General features: G+C 44.7%; 1 protein-coding gene across 6 annotated transcripts in view; it reads left to right on the top strand.

Annotated features, from left to right (window-relative positions):
* Positions 1-11901: 11901 nt before the first annotated feature.
* MTMR14 (myotubularin related protein 14) overlaps positions 11902-20533 on the top strand; it is a 40753-nt gene continuing 32121 nt past the window's right edge. For all 6 annotated transcript variants that reach the window (XM_074344395.1, XM_074344393.1, XM_074344394.1 and 3 more), the window contains exons 1-3: positions 11902-12195; positions 13921-14069; positions 18410-18518. In XM_074344395.1, coding sequence (XP_074200496.1) covers positions 12040-12195; positions 13921-14069; positions 18410-18518 — 414 coding nt within the window. In that variant the 5' untranslated portion in view covers positions 11902-12039. The remainder of the gene's footprint in view (positions 12196-13920; positions 14070-18409; positions 18519-20533) is intronic.

Raw genomic sequence — 20533 nt, 5'->3', positions numbered from 1 at the left:
CCTCCTTGGAAGATAATTTTCCTTCTTAATCTTGTAAGGGGTCAGGGTGACCCAGTATTTGCTCTGTACCTGTAGATCTGGATCACGTAAGCTCTCAGTACATTATTCAACATATATCCTTCGTCTCAAAAGATTTGTATAAATGTGCTTTGACTTCTACCAGGCTGAACAGTCCTCAGAGCTTTCTGAAAGACTGTCTCCTGGATCATAATCCTTCAGGTCGGCTTGAATAAAATTTTCCCTTTCTTTCTTAGATCGGCTACTGATTAGTGTTTTGGTGGCAGTATATAGAGTGAAATAGGGCTGAGGTTCTTTTTTTTTTAATAGTAGTTTGTGTCTACTAATCCCAAACTCCTAATTTATCCCTCCCCTCCCTTTCCCCTTTGGTAACCATGTGTTTGTTTCCTATGTCTGAGAGTCTGTTCCTGTTTTGTAAATAAGTTCATTTGTGTAATTTTTTTAATATTCCACATATAAATAATATTATATAATATTTGTCTGTCTAACATACTTCACTTAGAATGACAATCTTCAGGTCCACCCAAGCTGCTGCAAATGGCATTTCATTGTTTTTTTATGACTAAGTAGTATTCCATTGTATACATATACCACAACTTCTTTATCTAATCATCTGTTGATGGACATTTAGGTTGCTTCCATGTCTTGGCTGTTGTAAATAGAGCTGCTATGAACATTGCGGTGCATGTATCTTTTCAAACTGGAGTTTTCTCCAGGTATATGCCAAGGAGTGGGATTGCTGGATCTTATGGTAACTGTATTTTTAATTTTTTAAGGAATCACCATGCTGTTTTCCATAGTGGCTGCACCAAATTACATTCCCACCAACAGTGTAGGAGGGTTCCCTTTTCTCCACACCTTATTCTGCATTTATCATTTGTAGACTTTTTAATGATGATGTTTTGACTGGTGTGAGGTGATACCTCATTGTAGTTTTGATTTGCATTTCTCTGATAGTTAGCAATGTTGAGCATCTTTTCATGTGCCTATTGGCCATCAGTATCTCATCGTTGGGGAAATGTCTGTTAGGTTTTCTGTCCATTTTTTGATTGGGTTGTGTGTTTCCTTATCTATGTCTTTTAAAATGCCTGCTGGAATTTCATAGGAATTGGCTAAGTCTGTGAATCAATGCAGAGATAATGGACATCTTCCAATCCATAAACATAGAATATCTCTCCCTTAATTTGGATCTTCTTTAATTTCTCAGCAATATTTTTGTTGTTTCCAGTGTAGAGACACTCCTGTTCAAAAGGAGAAAGAGAGGCACACAGGAGCCACAGCATTTCTGAAATCCAGCAGGGCCTCTGCTGGTGGTTCCTTGAATGGGACGCAGGGCCAAGGAATTAATTCTCCATAATTCTCAGCTTTGCCATCAGGGGTCTTAGTTCCTTTTCAATGAAAGGTAGTTTGCATTTTTGGCTGAGTAGTTTTCTCTAGCTTCTTTGTCTAGGTTGAAATTTGGGGGTCTTGACACCTTTTTTATTTTGTGTTGTCCCTATTGCTTTCAATCCACATTGGTAGTGTTTCTGCCACCACAATTCTCTTAAAAACTTTGTGGTCTCTTACATGTCTTAATAGGGCTTCCTATTGAACAAAGCCTCAAACACAAATATCTCCAGGACAGGTCTTTCTTTAATTTGGGTTTCTGCTGAGACTGCTTACAGACAATGTCCTTAAACTTCTTCAAAGCTATAATTTAGAAGATTCTCTAAGTAACTGCCTTAGGTCTTTCTAAGGTCTTAAAAGATTTTACATTCACCCTCTTGTTTCCATCTTTAAACTATTTTTTTCTTCCTGGGGTTGCCCTGGATTTGATCTTTCTCCAAAAGACATTTCTTAATTTTCAAATCATTTTTCATCTGGAGAAACTGTGAATTTTCAAACCCAACAATTCCCAGCTCTCTTTTTAAAAACAGTTCTTCCTTTAGCTTATTTCACTCCTCCCACATTTTACTTTAAGCAGAAAGAAGAAACCAGGCAGCTCCTTTTTTCTGCCTGAAAATCTTTTTAGTTACATCACCCATTTCATCGAGTGTATTTTCTACTTTCACATTACCACAGGCAACAATATTGCTAAAATTTCTTCCTCTAGATTGTAAGGATTTCCCTTCCTCTACTTTCCAGTAACATTTTACTCATTTTCTTTTAAGTCCTCACCAGAAGTTTCCCCAAAGGCCAGAAGATTTCTTCTGCTTGCCTGGCGGAGAACCCTCTTAAGCAGAGGTCTCAGAAGATGGCTCAAGCTACGGCTACCTGCTGTGCTGTCCACGTGGCGCCCACGGAGCCCATGTTTCCTTACAAGGCACCCAGCGTATAGCAATGCAGGCTGCCCACTGCTCCTACATTTTCCCCTTGTTTCCCTTTGTGCTTTGCTCAAATATGCCAGGGAACAAATCAGCAGGTCTGCTTCATACGACGATGTCCAAGAACATATGAGAAATTGTATTTAGTGGTTTCTTTGAGAATGTAGAGCTCACTCTTCACATTACAAGACGAGAACTTGCCGCTTGCAGCGGCACTTGCTGAGAAGGTCTCAAAACTGGATGCTGTGTTTAACAACAGCTGGTCCCAGCCCCCTGCCACTCAAAATGTGGTCCTTGAACCAGGGGTAATGGCTTCACCTGGGAGTTTATAAGAAATGCAGAAGCTCAGGCCCCACCCCAGACCTTCTGAATCAGATCTGCATGTTAGCAAGTTTCCAAGGTGCCTCGAGCACGTCCAGGTTTGAGAATTACTGGTCTAACCAAAGCTCAAGCAGAATGAGGACTGTGAGCTCTAGGCTAGACCCTCACTGGACCTCACTGAAGACTCCTTCCTCACCGATGAACAGGGGATTGTCTTAACGAATTGCTGACAGATGTCTGGACTCATTCCACACCATGCAGAGTGCAAAATCAATCCTTAAGGAGCCCAACTGCGATCACCCCCTACATTCTAGCACATAAGATTCCTGGGTTCACCCCTTCAGGGATCTCTCAGGGAATACCTTCACTGGTCAGAACTTCCCTGTCTGGCAAATGAATAAACTTGGCACTTGTTATGTTGATCACTGTAATGAACTTTGTTTTCCATTGACAATTGCTGCTACAAAACATTCCCACCACTGGCCTAACTAAACACCTTGTCCAGGGCTGACTGTGGCCTAACCAGCATCACAAGGGTTTCCCTGATGAGAAAAATCACCGGGGAGATGGGTTGTGAGGTGGGTACACAGAATCAGTTTGGGTTGAGTGAAGAGTAATCAAAAGGGAGAATGGCCTAGAAAAAGTGAACTGAACTATGACCACCTGTCAGAAGACAGCACATCCCCATCTGAGCTAAAATAATTGAGATTCAGATGATTGATAATAACATTACTGAGATTCAAATGTAAATAAATGTAAACAAATAACTGAGATTCAGATTTATGTCTGCCTGGAAAACCCAATAATACTGGCTTGCTCTTTTTTTTTTTTTACTACAATAGCACTATTTTTAGCCCACTAAACACTGAATAAGCCAGGCCCTCTCCAGGGGGTGTTAATGGGCACTGCTCTCCAATATCAATGTGCTTCAGAATCATGCTAGGAGCAGGCTCTTGGGCCCCACCCCTAGGGCTCTGATAAGTTGTCCAGGAATCTGTAATTTAAATAAACTTTCTAATCAATTTGATGTAAGCATTCATGTTTCAGAGAAAATTGGTTTTCGCTTCTCTGTCATGTATGAAGGATCTGTGGGGCACAAGGTTCTCCACAGTAATCCCACTGAGAAGAAGGAAAGGGTCTTGTACCCTGCATCCTGGCTCAACACAGGACCTGTCACAGACTCCTGGAGGATGTTTGGTGAGGAAATGAGCCGAAGTCCCCACCCTACCTGCCCTGACACCACAGAGTGGGCACCAAGGGAGGGAGTGGGCTCAGGCCAGCCCGCCTGGATGCAGAGTTCCGCTGCCTTAGCCACGGACCCTTTCTTCCCCCTCACTGTGCCCTGGTTTCCTTGGATGTAAAATGAAGTCAAATAAACCCCGGAGTAAACACGTTACCATATGAAAACATGACAAATAATGCCTGGCACAGAAGTGCATTCTCAATACAAGTGTAAGCTGGGCGTGATGGGTACTTTTATGCTGTTTACGTGGGATGCCCATTATGCTTCACACACCTTGCTAAATGCTTCATACACATTGTCACATCTCATCCCACCAACGCTTTGGGGCAAAGATTACTGTACCTATTTACCAGTGACGAAACAGACTCAGGGGAAATACCTGGTCTATGGTCACAGGTTGATGGAGCCAGATGTCTGTCTTCTGAGCTTTGCTGTGGCAGCTGTTTTCAAAGTGGGGTCCCTAGACCAAGAGCATCATCATCACTGGAAACAGAAATACAAATCCCCCCAACTCCTCCCCCAGACCAACAGAACCAAAAACTCTGACTGTGTAGCCAGCGCTCTTTGTTTTAACAAGCCTTGTAGGTGTCTGATTGAGTTCTCGTACAGATTAAAGGCTGAGGACCCCTGTGCTGAGGATGCTGGGTGATCTGGCCAAACCACATCATCTATAGTTCCCTGCATTTGGGAGGCTCACCAAGGCTTTTCAGTCTCTAAACACAGAAAATAAAATGAAGCAAGTGAACTTAACTGTATATCAAGTTGGAGACATCAACTTGAGCAGAGAAGAATTATTTTAAATGACTTTAAAAACATAAAGACTTAATGAGGAACCCTTCGTGGGATGTATCTTAAGGAAAAAAGAACTACAAAGCAAACCAAAGCTGAATTCAGTAACCATATTATGGTAACAATCTTGTTATTGCTATTTTAGAACTGTTAAAAACAAGAGAACAGGAGAAAAAAAGTAAATGACTTTTCATGTGTTCAACAACAACAAAAGAAAATAGAAAAAAACCAGGAGAACAGGCCCAAAATGGAGTCGCTTGTGCTTAGCCCCATGTCACCAAACCAACACTGATTTCGTTTCAGCTGTTCTAGAAATGCTCCTCTTAAACGAGTTCATCAGGAATCATCCAATTGGTTACTCCCTTAAAAGAAGATGCCCCTAAAGGAAAGTGACCTTGCCACCACCAACTCCCTTTTTCCTAGTATAACTTCCTTGTTCCTGCTCTCTTCTGCCTGCAAAAGTCTTTCTTTTTACACAGCTCCTTGAAGCGCCTTCCTGTCTGTTAGATTGGATGCTGCCCAATTCATGAATGGTTGAATAAAGCCAATAACATCTTTAAGATGTACTTAGTTGAATTTCATCTTTTAACAGTTTTGGTGGCAGTGATGGGATCTGAAGGAGGTGTTAATACCCCTGAACCCTCAGTTCTCAGTCTTTCTCGCTATTTCCGAGGGCTGTAGGTAAGTTCTTCTCAGATCCCAGTTCTCCTGTCTTTGCACTGGGCTCCCAGTCTAATTGGCTTTCCAGGCCAGGGTTAACAGGTCAGTCTAGACTGATGGGAGGCTCCAGCAGAGTACCAGTCCCTAGCCCTTGGCAGTCCACAGTCCTGATTCGCTGGGTTTTGCTGGTTCTTTCCAAAGTTCCACTTTGGGAACTGCTGGCTTTGTTGGTGTGCACCTGAATACCTTCCTTTTTTTTTTCCTTTTGCACAAGGCCTCCTTTTGATCAGCCTACAATACCTTCTCTTTGGTTATTGCTGGTGTCCACGGTTCTGATTCCTCAGTTGCTGTTGATTTCTGTTCATGTGCACATGAGGCATAGAAGTAATAGATCTACTGTTAGTGGGAATCTCAGAAGCCAACCCACAAAAATTGGTGGGCATGGATCAAGCACTTAAAAGCTGTTAGAACCTAGAGATTATCATACTAAGTGAAGTAAGTCAGACAGAGGAAGACAAATAGCACATGATATCATTTATGTGTGGAACCTAAAAAAAGAGACAAATGAACTCATTTACAAAGCAAAAGCAGATTCACATTAGAGCACTCACCGCCTAACTTCTAGACTCATGTGCTAGGATAAGTTGGTCACAGAAGGGGTTCTGTTGCTGGTGGATCCAACCAGTGTTCCAGGTTCTTGTCCTGTCCCAGAAAGAATTCAGAGACAAGACTTAGAGGTTAAAAAAAGTAAAGTGAAGATTTATTAAAGGATGGATAATACACTCTCAAGGGGAGAGCGGGCAGGCTCAGGTGAGCACCTGCACTGAGTTTCTATGGCAAGTTAGCTACATAGGGTATAAAAATGAATGTGCAGACTATTAATTGAGGAAGGAAGGGCTTGGGGTCGTATTTCCTGATTATCATCCCAACTCCACCTTCCCAAAGGGAGGAGGGATTTTTGTCCTTATTTAGTCTGGATCAGAAGTGTCATGGCAACAGTGCATGATGGGTATTTCTGACCTGCAAGGCTAATTTTATTGAAATGAGGGTATAATGAGCAAAAGGTTACATTCGGACACTGGAAATTCCTGCCTTTTCTGACCTTTCTTTGTTGGTCTCCAGGCCAAAAGGTGTGGCCCCTTATCAGTCCAAAGATTCCTGCTTTTCTTTCTCTGCCCAGGGACCCCTGGTGCTTACATGATATATGTTTTCCTGCATTTGACTTGTGCCCCTCCTTTCTGCCCAGTTCCTGCCATTTGGTCTGTGCCCCCCTTTCTCTGCTCATATCTAGCTACCTGCTTGCTCTAAAAGTTAGATTGATACTAGCTCACCTGCTACCCTCAAGAAAATTTCTGTGCAACAAGATATACTGTAAAATGCCATAGAAGTCCCTAACCCAGTGGCACATCCCTCTTAGGTATTAACTTGGCCCCAAGAGACCCAAGGCTTATCTAGAGAAATGGGAATCCTCAAGTTTTGAAGAGTTGAGGACACCACCTTCTAGCACAACTGCTTATTTCATATCTAAGAACTGTCGTCCCGGAAGCTATCTAGAAAAATCGCAAAAATCTTACTAAGATAACCTAGAACTAAAATGACCATAATGGGGAACATTCCAGTTAGATAAGATCATTCATTTAAGAAGTGCACTTGAAAGTAAGACTTCTCAGGTGAAAAAGAATGTGAAAATGAATATATGTATGTTCGTGTGTGTCGACTGAAGTAAATGCGCAGCCTAGAAGTTGAGAGTTATATTTTATTTGGCGGGAGGACTTGAGCCAGAATGACAGCCTCTCAGATGGCTCTGAGGGACTGCTCCGAAGAGGTAGGGGAGGAGCTAGGATATATAGGAGCTTTACAACAAAGACCAGGTAGCTGGAACAATAAAAGATTACTTGTTATCTAAAGAATACCAGGCATCTCAAGTTAAAGAATTTAGTGCTTCTCTATGTATGGGAGGAAGCAAACATTTGGGCTCACTGAATTCATTCCTTTGAGGAGCATCTAGCTATCTAGGGCCAGTATCTTGTCCTTTATTATTCTGAGTCCCCTCAGAGTGCCCCACTGAGCCGCTGCAGAGGCTGGGCTGCAGGCTTGTCTCCTCTAGGCGGGGGTGGCAGCTGATGACTTGATGGCTTCAGCGTTCTTTGTTCACTGATATGGTTTGCAGTATTTTTCGTTCACATGTATGACTGAAGCATTATGCTGCACACCAGAAATTGACACAACATTGTAAACTGACTATACTTCAATAAAAATATATATACTAGAAAAAAAAAAAGAAAAGAAAGTAAAGTTTCCCAAATCAACAACCAGAATGGGATTTAATTGGCATTGAAGAAGCCTCCAAAAGTCTTCCAAGATTCCAAAACTGTGAAGGAAAAGGCCACCTGGGCTAACAAGCTAAGTCACAAATCTAAGTGTAACAAGTGTCAGATTACTGATCTGAGTTCTGCTGGGCTAACTCGTAAATCTAAGTTAATAAGTGTCGGTTTGCTGATTCCCTGTTCATGTTTTTGTTAGTCAGCTGGATTTTCAAAGAGACATATCTGGCCTTGAAATGTCGGTTTGCTGTCTCACTGCCTCTACTTTTGTGATAATGATGTTGCTAAAGCTGTTCCATGCCTATTGGCCGAATACCCCAAGCTTGTACTTAACCTTATAAAACCTGATGCGCACGTCTTGGAGGTGCTCAGAGCTTAGGAGCAGAAGCCCCTCTGAGCCCGCTGGCGTAATAAATCCGAGTACTCCAACCCTCCGAGTGGCGCTTGTTTCTTGGCTGGCCTGTCATTTCCGTAACAAAACAGCTCCATTGAAAGATCCATTGCAAAAAGCTAATGAAAAGCTAAAGACGTAAAAGGTACCTAGAATAAAAGATAAAAGACCAACGTGAGTCCTACTACTGCCCCTTGACCCCCTCTGCCTGAGTACTCACAGTCTGCTCATTCTCAACCTGAGTTGCCATTCCACTCTGAAGAGACTACAAGACAGTAAACAGTAGTCCTTCAAGTTAGTGACTATATGGCTGCAACAGCTCCAAGGCCAGAAATCTGAAACACATGGGCATGTTTTATTTATTTGTTTTTCCTCTTTTTTTTTTTAAATGAAGGGGAGGTAGTTTATTTATATTTGGAGGTGGTACCGGGGATTGAACCCAGGACCTCCTGCATGCTAAACAGGCACTCTACCGCTTGAGCTATACCCTCTCCTGTGTGGACATGTTTTAAATTGAGAATTTAAACTGAGAACATAGGAATCTCTTGATTTCCATCTTAGTTGACGATCTTCTCCCTCCTAGAAAGAAGGAAATTGGGGATGAAGTAGTTGGACGGTGGGTCAGCCTATGAGATCATTCAAGTTGCATCCCAGGTCTTTTGTTTGTTTGTTTGTTTTCACTTTGTGTGTAACATTTAATAAACTCAATCTAAATCCAGAATGATTTACATAAAAGGATGATGTTTATTTAAACAGAGCTCAATGCAACCCAGGTCTCTGAGGAATTGAAAACAGCCGTCCTTGTCTTACAACAAGAACAAAAGCCCACCCATCCTTTTTACCATTTCCCAAAACTGCCCTATTTATCTTTTAGGTAAAATTCTGAGTTTAGGAAACAAAAGTCTTTCCTGGAGGAATTTACATTCTTTTTCTGTGCCTTTTGAGATTTTAAAGTTCTAATTGCTCTTCTTTAGGAACTGAGGGCAACTCTTTGAAATGCACCCTTCAGGGAGTTCATTCTTACCTGGAGGGGAAAAAAAGAGGAAAGGCTACAGTGAGAGAAGGTGTCTTTTCAGTAGTCAGCCTGGAAAGCAAAGATTTTGTGTCTTACCAAAATAATTTACTGTATTTGACTGTATTTACTGTTATATTTATCAGGCCTTTGATTACTTAAGAAAACCCTCAGTCTTAAAAGAACTAAGGATTTGGGTTTTGGGTTTTGTTTTTTTGTGGTTTTTTTTACAATTATGTAACTTTCTGTACTTGCCTTTGAAGTCTTGTCTTGTCACTCTGTTTAAATGGATATTTTTGACAAACTTCCCTTCCCAAAATCAAATTCTAAATGAAGTTTTTTTTTTTACCTTGAACCAACTTTGGGATATTTCAAAGGGCCCCTATAATATTTGTCCTCTCTCCCTATAAAAAGAGAAATGTTGAGCTAATTAGGCTCATTTGATATGTTACATTACAAAGGAAACATTGTCATGTAAGAAGTGATGTTTAGCTTATATTTGTATGGGTATGTTATTAACACAAGTGTTCCAGAAATTATATAAAATTCCTAAAAATCTGATATATATAATGTTATCAGTCATAATTCCAGTTATCTTATAAATGTTGGGTGTCACAAAATATGACGATGAATATATATATGTTCATGTATAACTTAAAATTTGTGCTCTACACTGGAATTTGATACAACATTGTAAAATGACTATAACTCAATAAAAAATGTAAAAAAAAATGTTGGGTGTCAGAGAAATAACAAAATTTCCTTGTCAATTCCATAATAATAAACTCTCATCCGATCTCCAGCTATGGGCATTTTAAAGTCCTTTTTCGTTTACAGGCAATTATTGTTTTAATTTCATGCTTTTGCCAAAGTGAGATTCTTGGAAAGGACTCTACCAAGTAGTCTTGATCACTACCACCACTGCCAAATTACAAGGTGTCAAAACTTAGGTACATATTTCATAACTAAAGAAGACCCCGCCTGTCTGGCCCTGTGTAAACGCCAGAAACCCCAAAATCAAGTTGACTAGAAAGAGAGGTGGCCAATATTGAGGTAGACTGCTTCCTCCCAAGAAGTCAGATTAAGAATGTTTCGTTCCATCCCTCCTTCCTCCTCTGACCATCCTTTTCCTAATTCTTCCATCCTGAAGGTCTTTATGATTCTTTTCTCCACCTTTTGCCTTGTTCTGGCCTGGAAAGATAAGTATTCACATACCTCAAGCCATTTGCAAAGGAGGAAAAAAACCCAACTGTTGGATTTGCTTTGATGCTGCTAATCCTGTCTTTCTTTCTGCCTGCCACAAACTTCTCCTGATTTCCAGTGCCTCGGATTCTCTGGAACAAGCTTGCTGGATAAACATTTCTGGGGAAGTGGAGACATAGTTACACGAAATACACGAAATGTAAAAACAGGCCAACTGGCTTAAGAAGTGTCCCAAGTTTTCTAGCTGGTTTGCATCATAGGGACCCTGGCTCAGGAATACTCTCCAAACCACGGACATTGTTTTGTTGCTCATAATATTATTGTCTTCCTAATAAGCTTGGAGGCTCAAAAAAATTTTTAATGCATGTGGGCAGCCATTGACAGATGGTCTCTCACTGACTCGAATGATGAAAGAGAACAGAAGAAGGTAACCTGCTCCAAGAATACAAGCCTGACGTCACCGCCTAGACTACTACACTGAGACCAGACGAGGCAGTAGTAACTGAGGGTCATGTTAACACTGGATATTTTTGACCAAACCTCTTGAATGATCAACAGGATGATCAAAATGGGGAACTGTTGAAATAAATTTCTGGGCCAAAGATGGAGCCACTCCTGCCAAGCGTGCCATGTCAACAAACCAAAACTTAGATAACTTTTGTGTCTCTGTAAATGTTCTGCTTGATCAGAAACACAGTATATCTAGTCAGTCAACTCCAAACACCAAGCCAACTCTGGGCTCTATACTTACCTCCTTGTTCTTTATTCATTTTCTGTTTTTTCTCTTCCTTGTTCCTTATTTTTTATCCTATATAAGTGTCCTGCCTTCAGCCCCATTTTGCCAGTCTCTGGACCCTTGGGACAAACACTGGCCATTTCATGCAGTGTTAAAGTTTGTTTAACACCTAAAATGTCTTTCTTAATTTTTATTTTTTTTAACATCACTAACCTGTTAGAGATAAATACTTAAGTACTCACAAATTAAATAATAAGCTGTGTTTTAAAATAATGCTACTGGATGGGGAAACATTGATTAAACAAGATAGATTGGTATATGTTGATTATTTTTGATACCAGGTAATGGATGCATGAGTGTTCATTGTACTATTCTCTCCATTTCCGTGAATGTTTGAAACACTCCATTAAGAAAAATAATATGGGGCTTTTTTATCACAGAATTTCAAGCCAGTCATGAGCCCCGGTTTCTTCAATAAAATGGGCTGACTGTTGCAGCACTATAATCACAGGGTGTTGTGAGAAGCAGTGCAAGCAAACTGCCCTAGGAAATGCTGTTTTATTAATACTTACTATTATTCCTATGGTTGCCAACACTAATTTGTTGCCCCCAAGAGTTCCCGCCTCGTCTCCGGTAATGGTTCATTGCACGCTTTTTTCCTGGTTCTTTCCCGTTAGTTCCCGCGCTGCCCCCCCCCCCCCCCAGTGGTTTAGCCCGACTTCCCCGGGAAACCCCGGGGTGGGCGGAGCACTAGGTTTCTGCGAGCGGCCGCGGTCCCCTCCGCGGAGACCGCTTGGACCGCTCCGCGTCGGGGGTGGGCCGGCGATCGTGCGGCAAGGCGCGAGCCCTGGGCTCTGATTGGCCAGCGCCGGCGTAAACATCCGGCAGGGTGGGGCGGGGCCGGAAGTGGAAGTGGAAGGCGGTGGCTGAGGCGGCTCGGGAGGTTCCGGACTCGGAGTGGGTACCTCCAGGTGCCATGGGCCGGGCTGAGCCGTGCTGAGGGGGACGCGGGGCGCTGAAAGGGACGCGGGGCTAGGCCATGGCGGGCGCTCGGGCCGCCGCGGCCGCCTCCACGGGGTCCTCAGCTTCTTCGGGCAACCCGCAGCCGCAGGAGCCGGGGCTCGGAGAGCTGCTGGAGGAGTTCTCCCGGACTCAGTACCGGGCCAAGGACTGCAGCGGGACGGGCGGCTCAAAGGTGAGTCCGGAGTCGAGATGAGCAGAAGGGGAAGGTGTCTGGCTTGGGAAGTTTCTGAGGAAAGGCTGAGGTCACGGGTCAGAGAAAGGAGAGAGGGGAAAGTTCCCAGGGTCTGGAGCCCAAGAGTAAGGGTCGGGTTTAAAAACCTAAAAGGAGGAACTCGGGTCAGAATAAGCCAAGGAAAGATGACCTTTTGTTTGAGACAAGGAGTTTGGAGGAACCATGTTCAGAGATTAGGGAGGAGGAGCTGAGGAGGGTTATTCCCCTGCATCAGGTGTGGGGACCATAGCCCTCAGGTCTAGATTTTAAAATGTCTAGAGGATTTCTTCAGGTCAGAGGGGAGAATGAAGGGGCTGGAGTGTTGGGGCAGAATGGAGCCAAGAGATAAACCGAGTGTGTCGCCTCCTTACACGGTTTCAGCATGACTTGAAAATTAGGCCCATCCCTTTCCTTCTCCCGTAGAGCTGGAAGACGGCCCACACTCCCTCTGTTCCTTCATCAGAAGCAAGTCTCCTCTTTTTTCTTTTTACCCCTATCCTTGGGATTCCCTTCAGTCTCCTTATTGCCAGACTTGGAAGGCTTCCCATCCTAGGCACTGTCTGGCAGTCTGTTGGGAATCTTGCTGACTCTCCCATCTTTCATTCCACACGTGGTTTTGGCAGGTTTAGCATCAGGTTTTCCAGTGGGATTCTGTTTTCTGGGTCATGAAACTGCTTTGACTCCAGGGGTTATCTATGCTGGGACATACTGTAGTTGGCATCTGCTAGTGTCTGGAGTGACCCAGGGAAGACTTCAGTAATGATGGCTCTTCCCCACTCTCCAAATGGGGAAGTATTTTTCAGTGCTTAGCCTGAGGTCCACTTGTTTCAGCATCATCTGGGATCCTTATTAAAAAGAAAAGTTCCTTGGTCCCACCCGGTCCTACTGAGTGAGAATTTCTGAGGGTGGGAACCTGGAATTTGTGTTTTTTAACAGGCTTCTTAATGATACTCATGTACTTTGAAATTCAAAGATTCCTAGTTTAAACCACTTTGAGTTTTTCTTTTCGCATTTGGTCTTCTGGGTGGCTAGAGGGTTAGTGGTTTTTGCTGGGCCCCTCTTCCATCTAACACACCCTTGAAGATTAGGGTTGTCAGAAGTTATACCCGACTTTTCACTGTAGCTGGTGTTAAACTCTTGATCTCTTGCAGGTCTGTTGCAGATTTCTTGAGATGTTACAGATCTTATGTCTTTCTCTTAGTAGGTCTTTCCCTGAACTGAGTAAACGGGAGCAGTTTTAAAGGAGCTTTTTCTTCTATTTCATAAGCAAATTGTAATATCAGCTTTGTCTGCAGCTTGTACTCATTACACTAACTAGAGCTTCTAGGTACTGATCTATGGCCGGAGAATGAGGAAGAATCTGCAGCCAAAGGAAGATAATGGATTAGTGCCAGTTAAAGTAACCTAGAGCAAGAGTTCTACATATTTTGTGGATTGTGGACCCCCTTCAGAATCTGAGAAAAGCTGTAATCCTGCCTTGAAATGCTTAACATACACTATTTCACTGCAGAATTGAGAGGATCGGAACTTTGGGTTCATGACCCAGCAACATGTCTCTTTCCAGCACTGAATTATAACCACAGAGGCATGGTCATTCCCAGTGACCTCTCCAGGTCAAGGAACACCTAATTCTCACACTCAGAACCCCAGAATCTTCTTTGTGCTCAGGTCTCCTCCTCTGTGCAGGTGGAGCGCATTGAGAAGAGGTGTCTGGAGCTGTTTGGCCGAGACTACTGTTACAGCGTGATCCAGAATGTGAATGGGGATATCTGCGGCCACTACCCCCAGCACATCGTGTTCCTGGAGTACGAGAGTTCTGAGAAGGAGAAAGACACGTGAGCATCATGTAACACAAGTGGGCCCATCCAGGGAGGCCTTGACACTTCGTCCGCAGGGTCAGGAAGTCTGCAGCAGGGCAGGGCTGACTCACTTTCCCCAGGTGTTAAGCCTTATTGGCGTCTCTGCTTTCTTTGGATAGATTGGCCAGTTAGCACAGCGTAGGAGGCAGGGTTGGGAGTCACAGCCGTGGGCTCCTATTTCACGCCCATCCTGTAGCTCATTGTTCTAAGAGCTGACTTCACAGCTCACCTCTCTGAACCTCAGTGTCCTTTTTAAAGAAAGTGTGAGTGAGAGAGGTATGCTTTGTCGACATGCTTAAGGGCACTTAACCATATGTAGATCTTAAGAGCCTGAGGTCTGGGGTTAGACTGCTTCACTCTACACGCTGGCTGCCCCCCACTTGCTGGCTGTGTAACTAACTTGGGCAGATAATTAAACCTCTTTGTCTCAGTTTTCTCATCAGTAAGTTTCTACCTCTAGAGAAGTGGTTAGTGTATTTCCTGCTGATAAATGAGGTATTACAAGTCTGATGCATTTGCTGTAAGAGTTAGAAATAAGAACTACTAATGAAGTAAGTTTATTGAAGGCCTACCGGGACCTCAGTTCTTTCTGTCTTTCTGACAGCAATTCACACCTGAGCAGACACAGAGCACCTGGCCCAGGATGCAGCCCATAGGGAGTCAGTAAATGGTAGCAGGTGTTTGACACTGAAGTAATCACAACACTGAGGCTCCAGGAAGTACTTTATGTTGATCTCAAAGTATGTTCCCCTAGTCTCCCTGCTTGCTGTTGATTTGAAGGGAATTCTAGGAGCTGTTGACAATACTATATCGGTGGAAGCCTGGCCCCATGGCTACACTGTTAGGACGAGTGCTATGGTACAGCCACGCGGCAAAGGGCAGCAGCTCTCCCTACTCAGAACTTACCTGCCCGTGCACCCACGACCTGGCTAGAGATTCTGAATCTTGAGCACCAGAGCCACTGAATCAAAAATCACAGCATAACGAGATGGCCCAGTGATTTGTATGCACAGTAAGGTTTGAAAAGCACTGCTGTGGAGGGGGAGGATATAGCTCGGTGGTAGAGCGCGTGCTTAGCATGCATGAAGTCCTGGGTTCAATCCCCAGCACCTCCATTAAATAAATACATAAATAAATAAACCTAATTACCTCCCTTCCCAAAAACAAAACAAACAAAAAGTGCTGCTATAGATAAACTGGGAAGAAGAGTCGCTTCTGCCTGGGGGGTGAGTGAGCAGGCCCCATGGTGGAGGTGCCTTTCAGCTGGAATTGGAAGGATGAGTAGGAAGTAGGAGTTTCCCTGAAATGTCCTTAGTGACCAGGTTGCATAGGGTCTTGATCATCAGGCCTAGGAGAGTGGACTTGGGTGTTAGTGGTTATTGTGCTAGTGTCCCCTGAGCACTCGTCAAAATCACAAATTCCAGGGCCCCTGAATTGAAATTTCCAGAATCTACGTTCTCAGAGAGCTCCCTGGGTGAGTCTTAAATTTTCTGTAGCCTGGGAACCACAGGGAGCTGGGAAGGCTTTCCAGCAGAGGAGGCACCAGGTCAGAGGAATTTCCTCATCTGAGTTGGGTATCTGTAAGTGTGCTCCCCCATAGGGTCGTGGTGGGTTCACTCAGAAGACGGAATGTCTTAAAAAAGCAGATGATGCGGAGATGATAGAAACTGTATGCCTGCCTCTTCTTTCTGTCACCACCATGGCCCTCACACTTTGTCTAGCTGGGTTTTGCCTTATAGGCCATGACACTACCATATATCCAGACTGAGTTACACAAGGTAGAACTGGACTCAGGAAGTGATTTTGTCCCGTTAACCAGCCTCCCCAGTTTAGCTCATCATTTGGGAATGGAATCCGGGATAAGAATCTCTGAATGGCCAAGACATGTGTTTGTCAACAAGACCAGCTGCTGCCATGTGGCCGACCCCAGGGATCCAGTTGGAAGCCCTACCAGAGAGATGAAGTCCCTTTACCTTTAGGTCTGGTGGGTAAGAGACCAATAAATGAGCAATGACAGTTGGCCAGATAAGAAGGCCAGAATGAGGGCAAGTGAGGCACTGGGAGTTAGTAGTTAAAGTTCTTCCTCCAGTTCCAGCTGGTGTGTGTGCGTGGTGGGGGGGGTGTTCTCCAACACCAGCTAGGGGTCCTGCAGTTCAACTCAGTTCTGACACTGTCTCCCCAGAGATAGCAGCAGATCCCACAAGACAAGCATAAATATACAAGCGCACTTTGATTCATTCAAATATACGCATCATGTGTCAGACACAGCCCAGTGCTTAGCTCAGTAAGAAAAAGATCCTACGGCCAAGAGATCATGAAAGTGAAAACAGGAACCACTGAGAACAGAAACTGAATTCGTTCTTTAAGCAGGGGACCCAGGAAAATAAACCACCAGCTAGCCTAACAAGAAAATGTGAAGTCTGACTTCACATAAGACTGCCCAGAGCCCCTAAGAGGGAAACCCTGGCCTGATCTCTGCCGCAGTTTTGTGGAGAGTTTGCTGAATCGAAGGATTCAACCTGGGAGAATCAAAGGCACTTTCAAGGCATTTAGAGCTGAGGGAGCTACTGGTGTGAGCTCAGTGAGAGTCCCTTGAATCAGATGGCCCTGACCACATCTATGCAAATGGCCGGGGGCCACCGGAACGTGGGAGGAAGACTGCTGTGAGCAGTACTGTGTGTGCTGTCTATTTTATATTCTCATGGCATCTGAGTTCAATTAGAAGATTGTTTCATGGAGGTGCCTTTTTATTTCACAGAGAATCTAAGTGAGAGGAAGGTCGCAGAACTTGGTTTTCAGTGAGCAGTGTGTTTTCTAGGGCCTGGCTAGTTGGCTCAGGTCATCCTACAGGCGCCTTGAAGAGGCACCCTTGCCTCTTCAAGTTTGCCATTCTTCCTTCTTCCTTTGAAAAAGGAAAAAATCTCCATTATAGAAGTAACATCTTATGTAGTCACTTCTCTGTTATTTGAATCGGTTATAGTAAGGATGTAATAATTTTGTGATTTAAAACAAAATAAAGATTTAGTAAGAATCAAAAAAATAACATCTTAAATCAGAAATGAGAAAAATACACCATTGGAAGTGTAAGAACTCTTCCTTTATCTATCCCTTGTTCTCTTTCCAAGATCAGCAAACTTTTTGTCCAGGTGTTTATTTGAAGCCCCTTTTTAACTTCCAATTTGAAATCCTTACTTGTAATAGTTATTTTGTTAGTAACTGGCTTGGGAATATGTCTATGAAGGCTACTAAGAAATTAGCAGTGTGTTTGAAAGACTATTAATGCCAACAGCATCCAGATATGCTTTATAAAGTACCACAGATGTTTCGAAATCACTGAACTCACTCATTCTGAAATAGTCATTTGTGTGCACGTGCTGGGCAGTAACATGGGAGCCCTCGACGGACTGGGACGTGGAAGGCATTAAACACCCTCAGGGACTTGACCTGGAAGCTCACCCCTTGTAGGGAGGGAGCATGAGTGAATTCCTCCCTCCTCGGTTACCCTGCCTAGCTGAGATAGCTTCCCACTCTCACTGTCCTGCCTCTTGTTTCTCTTGCTGCCAGAAGCTCTGGCTGGTTGATTTCGAGCTTTTTGTTAAGAATTGGTAGGTGAATCTATGAGAGTAGAGCCTTAGTTTAGGGGTCTGCTGATCTGACATGATTTAATGTAGGGGTGACTTGCTTAATGTGAACCTATTTTTTTCACGTTCTAGAAGCTCCCTTACCAAACCTGTTGCATTAACGACTGTGCTCCTCAGTGCCACCTGTAGCTTCTCTCCTGCTTCCTTTGCTCCAGCGTTGGCTGCCCTGGTGGCTTTTTGGACTGTTAGAAGTATTTGGACTGTTGGTGAGGTAGACGCTCATAGCCATGTGGAATGTGTACCTTCATCTCATCCTGCCCTCTGAAAGTTCACAGAAATGGCCCTGTGATTTCCAGGGGGTCCCCAGCATACCTGTTTTCTTACTTTGGGAGTCAAAAACTGAACACTCTAGACATACTCAACATTTGGTTTGCTCTATATATTTCTGTATTTTATATACGTCTTCAGGGTAGCTCACTTTGTTTTTCATCTTAAAGCGTCTGAAATCGGGATGATTTCAGTTTTAACATCTATAGTATAGCCTTTTTTTCTTTTCTTTTCCTGAAGAACGTAATATATCCATGGCCTAGAATTTAGGAATCTGAGCGTTTATTAAATGAGTATTCACACACACGCAGACCTAACGTGGAGTCTGCGTGAACACACACACACACAGTGCACATGCAGAAGCAGGCTGACCCGCCCCTCTCGCCCCCCCCCCCCCCCCCCCGTTAGGTTTCAGAGCACTGTGCAAGTGAGCAAGTTGCAAGATCTCGTCAACCGCAGCAAGACAGCCAGGTGCAGGGGACGGTTCGTCTGCCCGGTGATCCTGTTCAAGGGCAAGGTAAGAGCACGGCACGGCCTCGCACGCACGCTCTGAGACCCTCTCGTGGGGGAACTGACTTAGTGCGGAGCAGAGGGTCATCTTGTTCTTGGCATTCACCAGCCAAGTGTCGAGTGGTTACGGGGTCCCCGGTGCTCCGGGAGCACCGAGAAGCAGACCGATTCTGATACCACTGCTGAGGGCGGGTCTAGGTACGGGAGGGAGCGTCCCACCAGAGTCCCTCACCCTGCGTTCCGGGCCAGGCTGCCTGGGTTCAGGTCCTGGCCGTGTTACTTCCTGCCTGTGCAAGGCCTTCGTTCCCTCCTCTATGGACTGGGAAAAATAACCTCGCCTACGTCAGAGGTTTATGAGTAGGGTAGATTAAGTGAGTTAATACATTGTTGTTTGTTCATTCCTTCAAGCATATCATTCACCAAGTGTTTATTGAATATGTATCATGTTCCGGGCGCTGCTTCGGGTCTTAAGATACATCAGCGTATAAAGTAGACACAAGTCCTTACCCTCACGGGGGTTGTAGTCTAGTGACTGATGTTAGTTGGCTCCCCAGTATGATCTCATGCACCTCTTTATAATCCTCTGGTGTATTTGATGGTCCCATTTTGCAGATGAAACGAAGGCTCAGAGTGGTTCAATAGATTCCCCAAGTTTACTTCACACAACCTGAGAGCTGGGGTTTAAACTTACGGCACAACTCTCTCAGGCTGCCACACTGCAGGTGAGGGTCGCACGGTGTGGTGGGAGAAGCCCTCCCTCCAACCAGGACAGGCAGCAGTGTGGACGGACAGACATGGCCTCGGGAAGTGGGCGGGCGTGGCTGAGGCCGTGGTGCTGGAGGATAAGCAGAATGCTGACTGGCAGGAGGGAGGGAGGGAGGGTGCTCCCGAGGGGGCAGGCATGAGGGAGGCTGGGAGACTCCCTCCCCGACTGGAGTGGAAGGTTCACCTTGGAGCCGAGGGTGGAAGGGAGTGAACACAGGAGGCTGACTGCGGCTGGGGTGTTTACATTTGCCCGGAGAGCCTCTGATTTCTGAGCAGGGAAATGCAGGACGGAAATGGATTTTTTTGAGGAAGATTAATAATCCAGAAGGAGTGGACTAACGTGGGGAGCCTGGAAGAGGGGAGGGGAGCAGGGACGTAGTGTCTCTTCATCTAACAGTGCCTGAGTGCAGGCACTCCAGTCCTGGTGGCTCACGGGCTCCGGCTCCAGCCTCCCAGTGTGAGTGGGCAAGGGCCAGGGCAGGGCAGTGGGGAGGAGAGACACCAGGCTTGTTTCCGTCCCTTCGTGCGTTTCTCTCATAAAACGGAAGAAGGGCAGATGTGAAAGGGGAGGTGGGAAAGGAGACTCGGCCACAGGCCTCCATGGGCAGGTTGACTTTAGGGAGAAATATGTACGGAAGTTAAGTTCCAGAAATTGATCATCTGCAAGCTATTTATTCCCCCTTCCCCTCTGAAAGGTTGCTGTTCCTGTAAGTTATCAGAACTCCAGTGGAAGGACCACTGCTCCGTGGAGCATAGTGCTGGTTGCTAGAAATTAAGTAGGAAATACCCAAACCAGTGTTGCCCAAAGTGTGTTTCGTAGAACAGTAGTTTAAGGATATGCTTGTGAGAAGCGTTACTTGTCTAGTAAGAGTGAGAAGTAACTCATCCTTGATCAGCCTGACCCCCGAGCTCCAGATTCATAAAGCACATCAGTACGTGAATGTTGACATAGGAGAGGCTCTGAGAAGCCCGGGGTGGCTTTGTCTCGTCTGGTATTTCTCACCCGTTGGTCTGCAGACCTCAACGAAGGGACTTTTCTGAATGCACATGGGAAAGGCTGCCCTGACCAGCTTAGTGCAGAGGGACGGGATGGCGCCTTGTGAGCATTTACGGACCTGGGAGGCCTGGGAGAAAGAGTCCTCGGGCAGCTGTTTGCGGAGGGAGGGCGATGAGTTGGAGGGATTATTGTGAGGAGACTGAGGCGGTAAGTGTTGCTGAGGGCTCTGCCGTTAATCCTGCTTTCTCCTCCCTTTGCTC

This window comes from Camelus bactrianus, chromosome 17 (genome assembly GCF_048773025.1).
Source record: "Camelus bactrianus isolate YW-2024 breed Bactrian camel chromosome 17, ASM4877302v1, whole genome shotgun sequence".
NCBI classification, from domain to species: domain Eukaryota; kingdom Metazoa; phylum Chordata; class Mammalia; order Artiodactyla; family Camelidae; genus Camelus; species Camelus bactrianus.
Note: the sequence above shows the minus strand (reverse complement) of the source record. Positions and strands in the feature narration are given on the sequence as shown.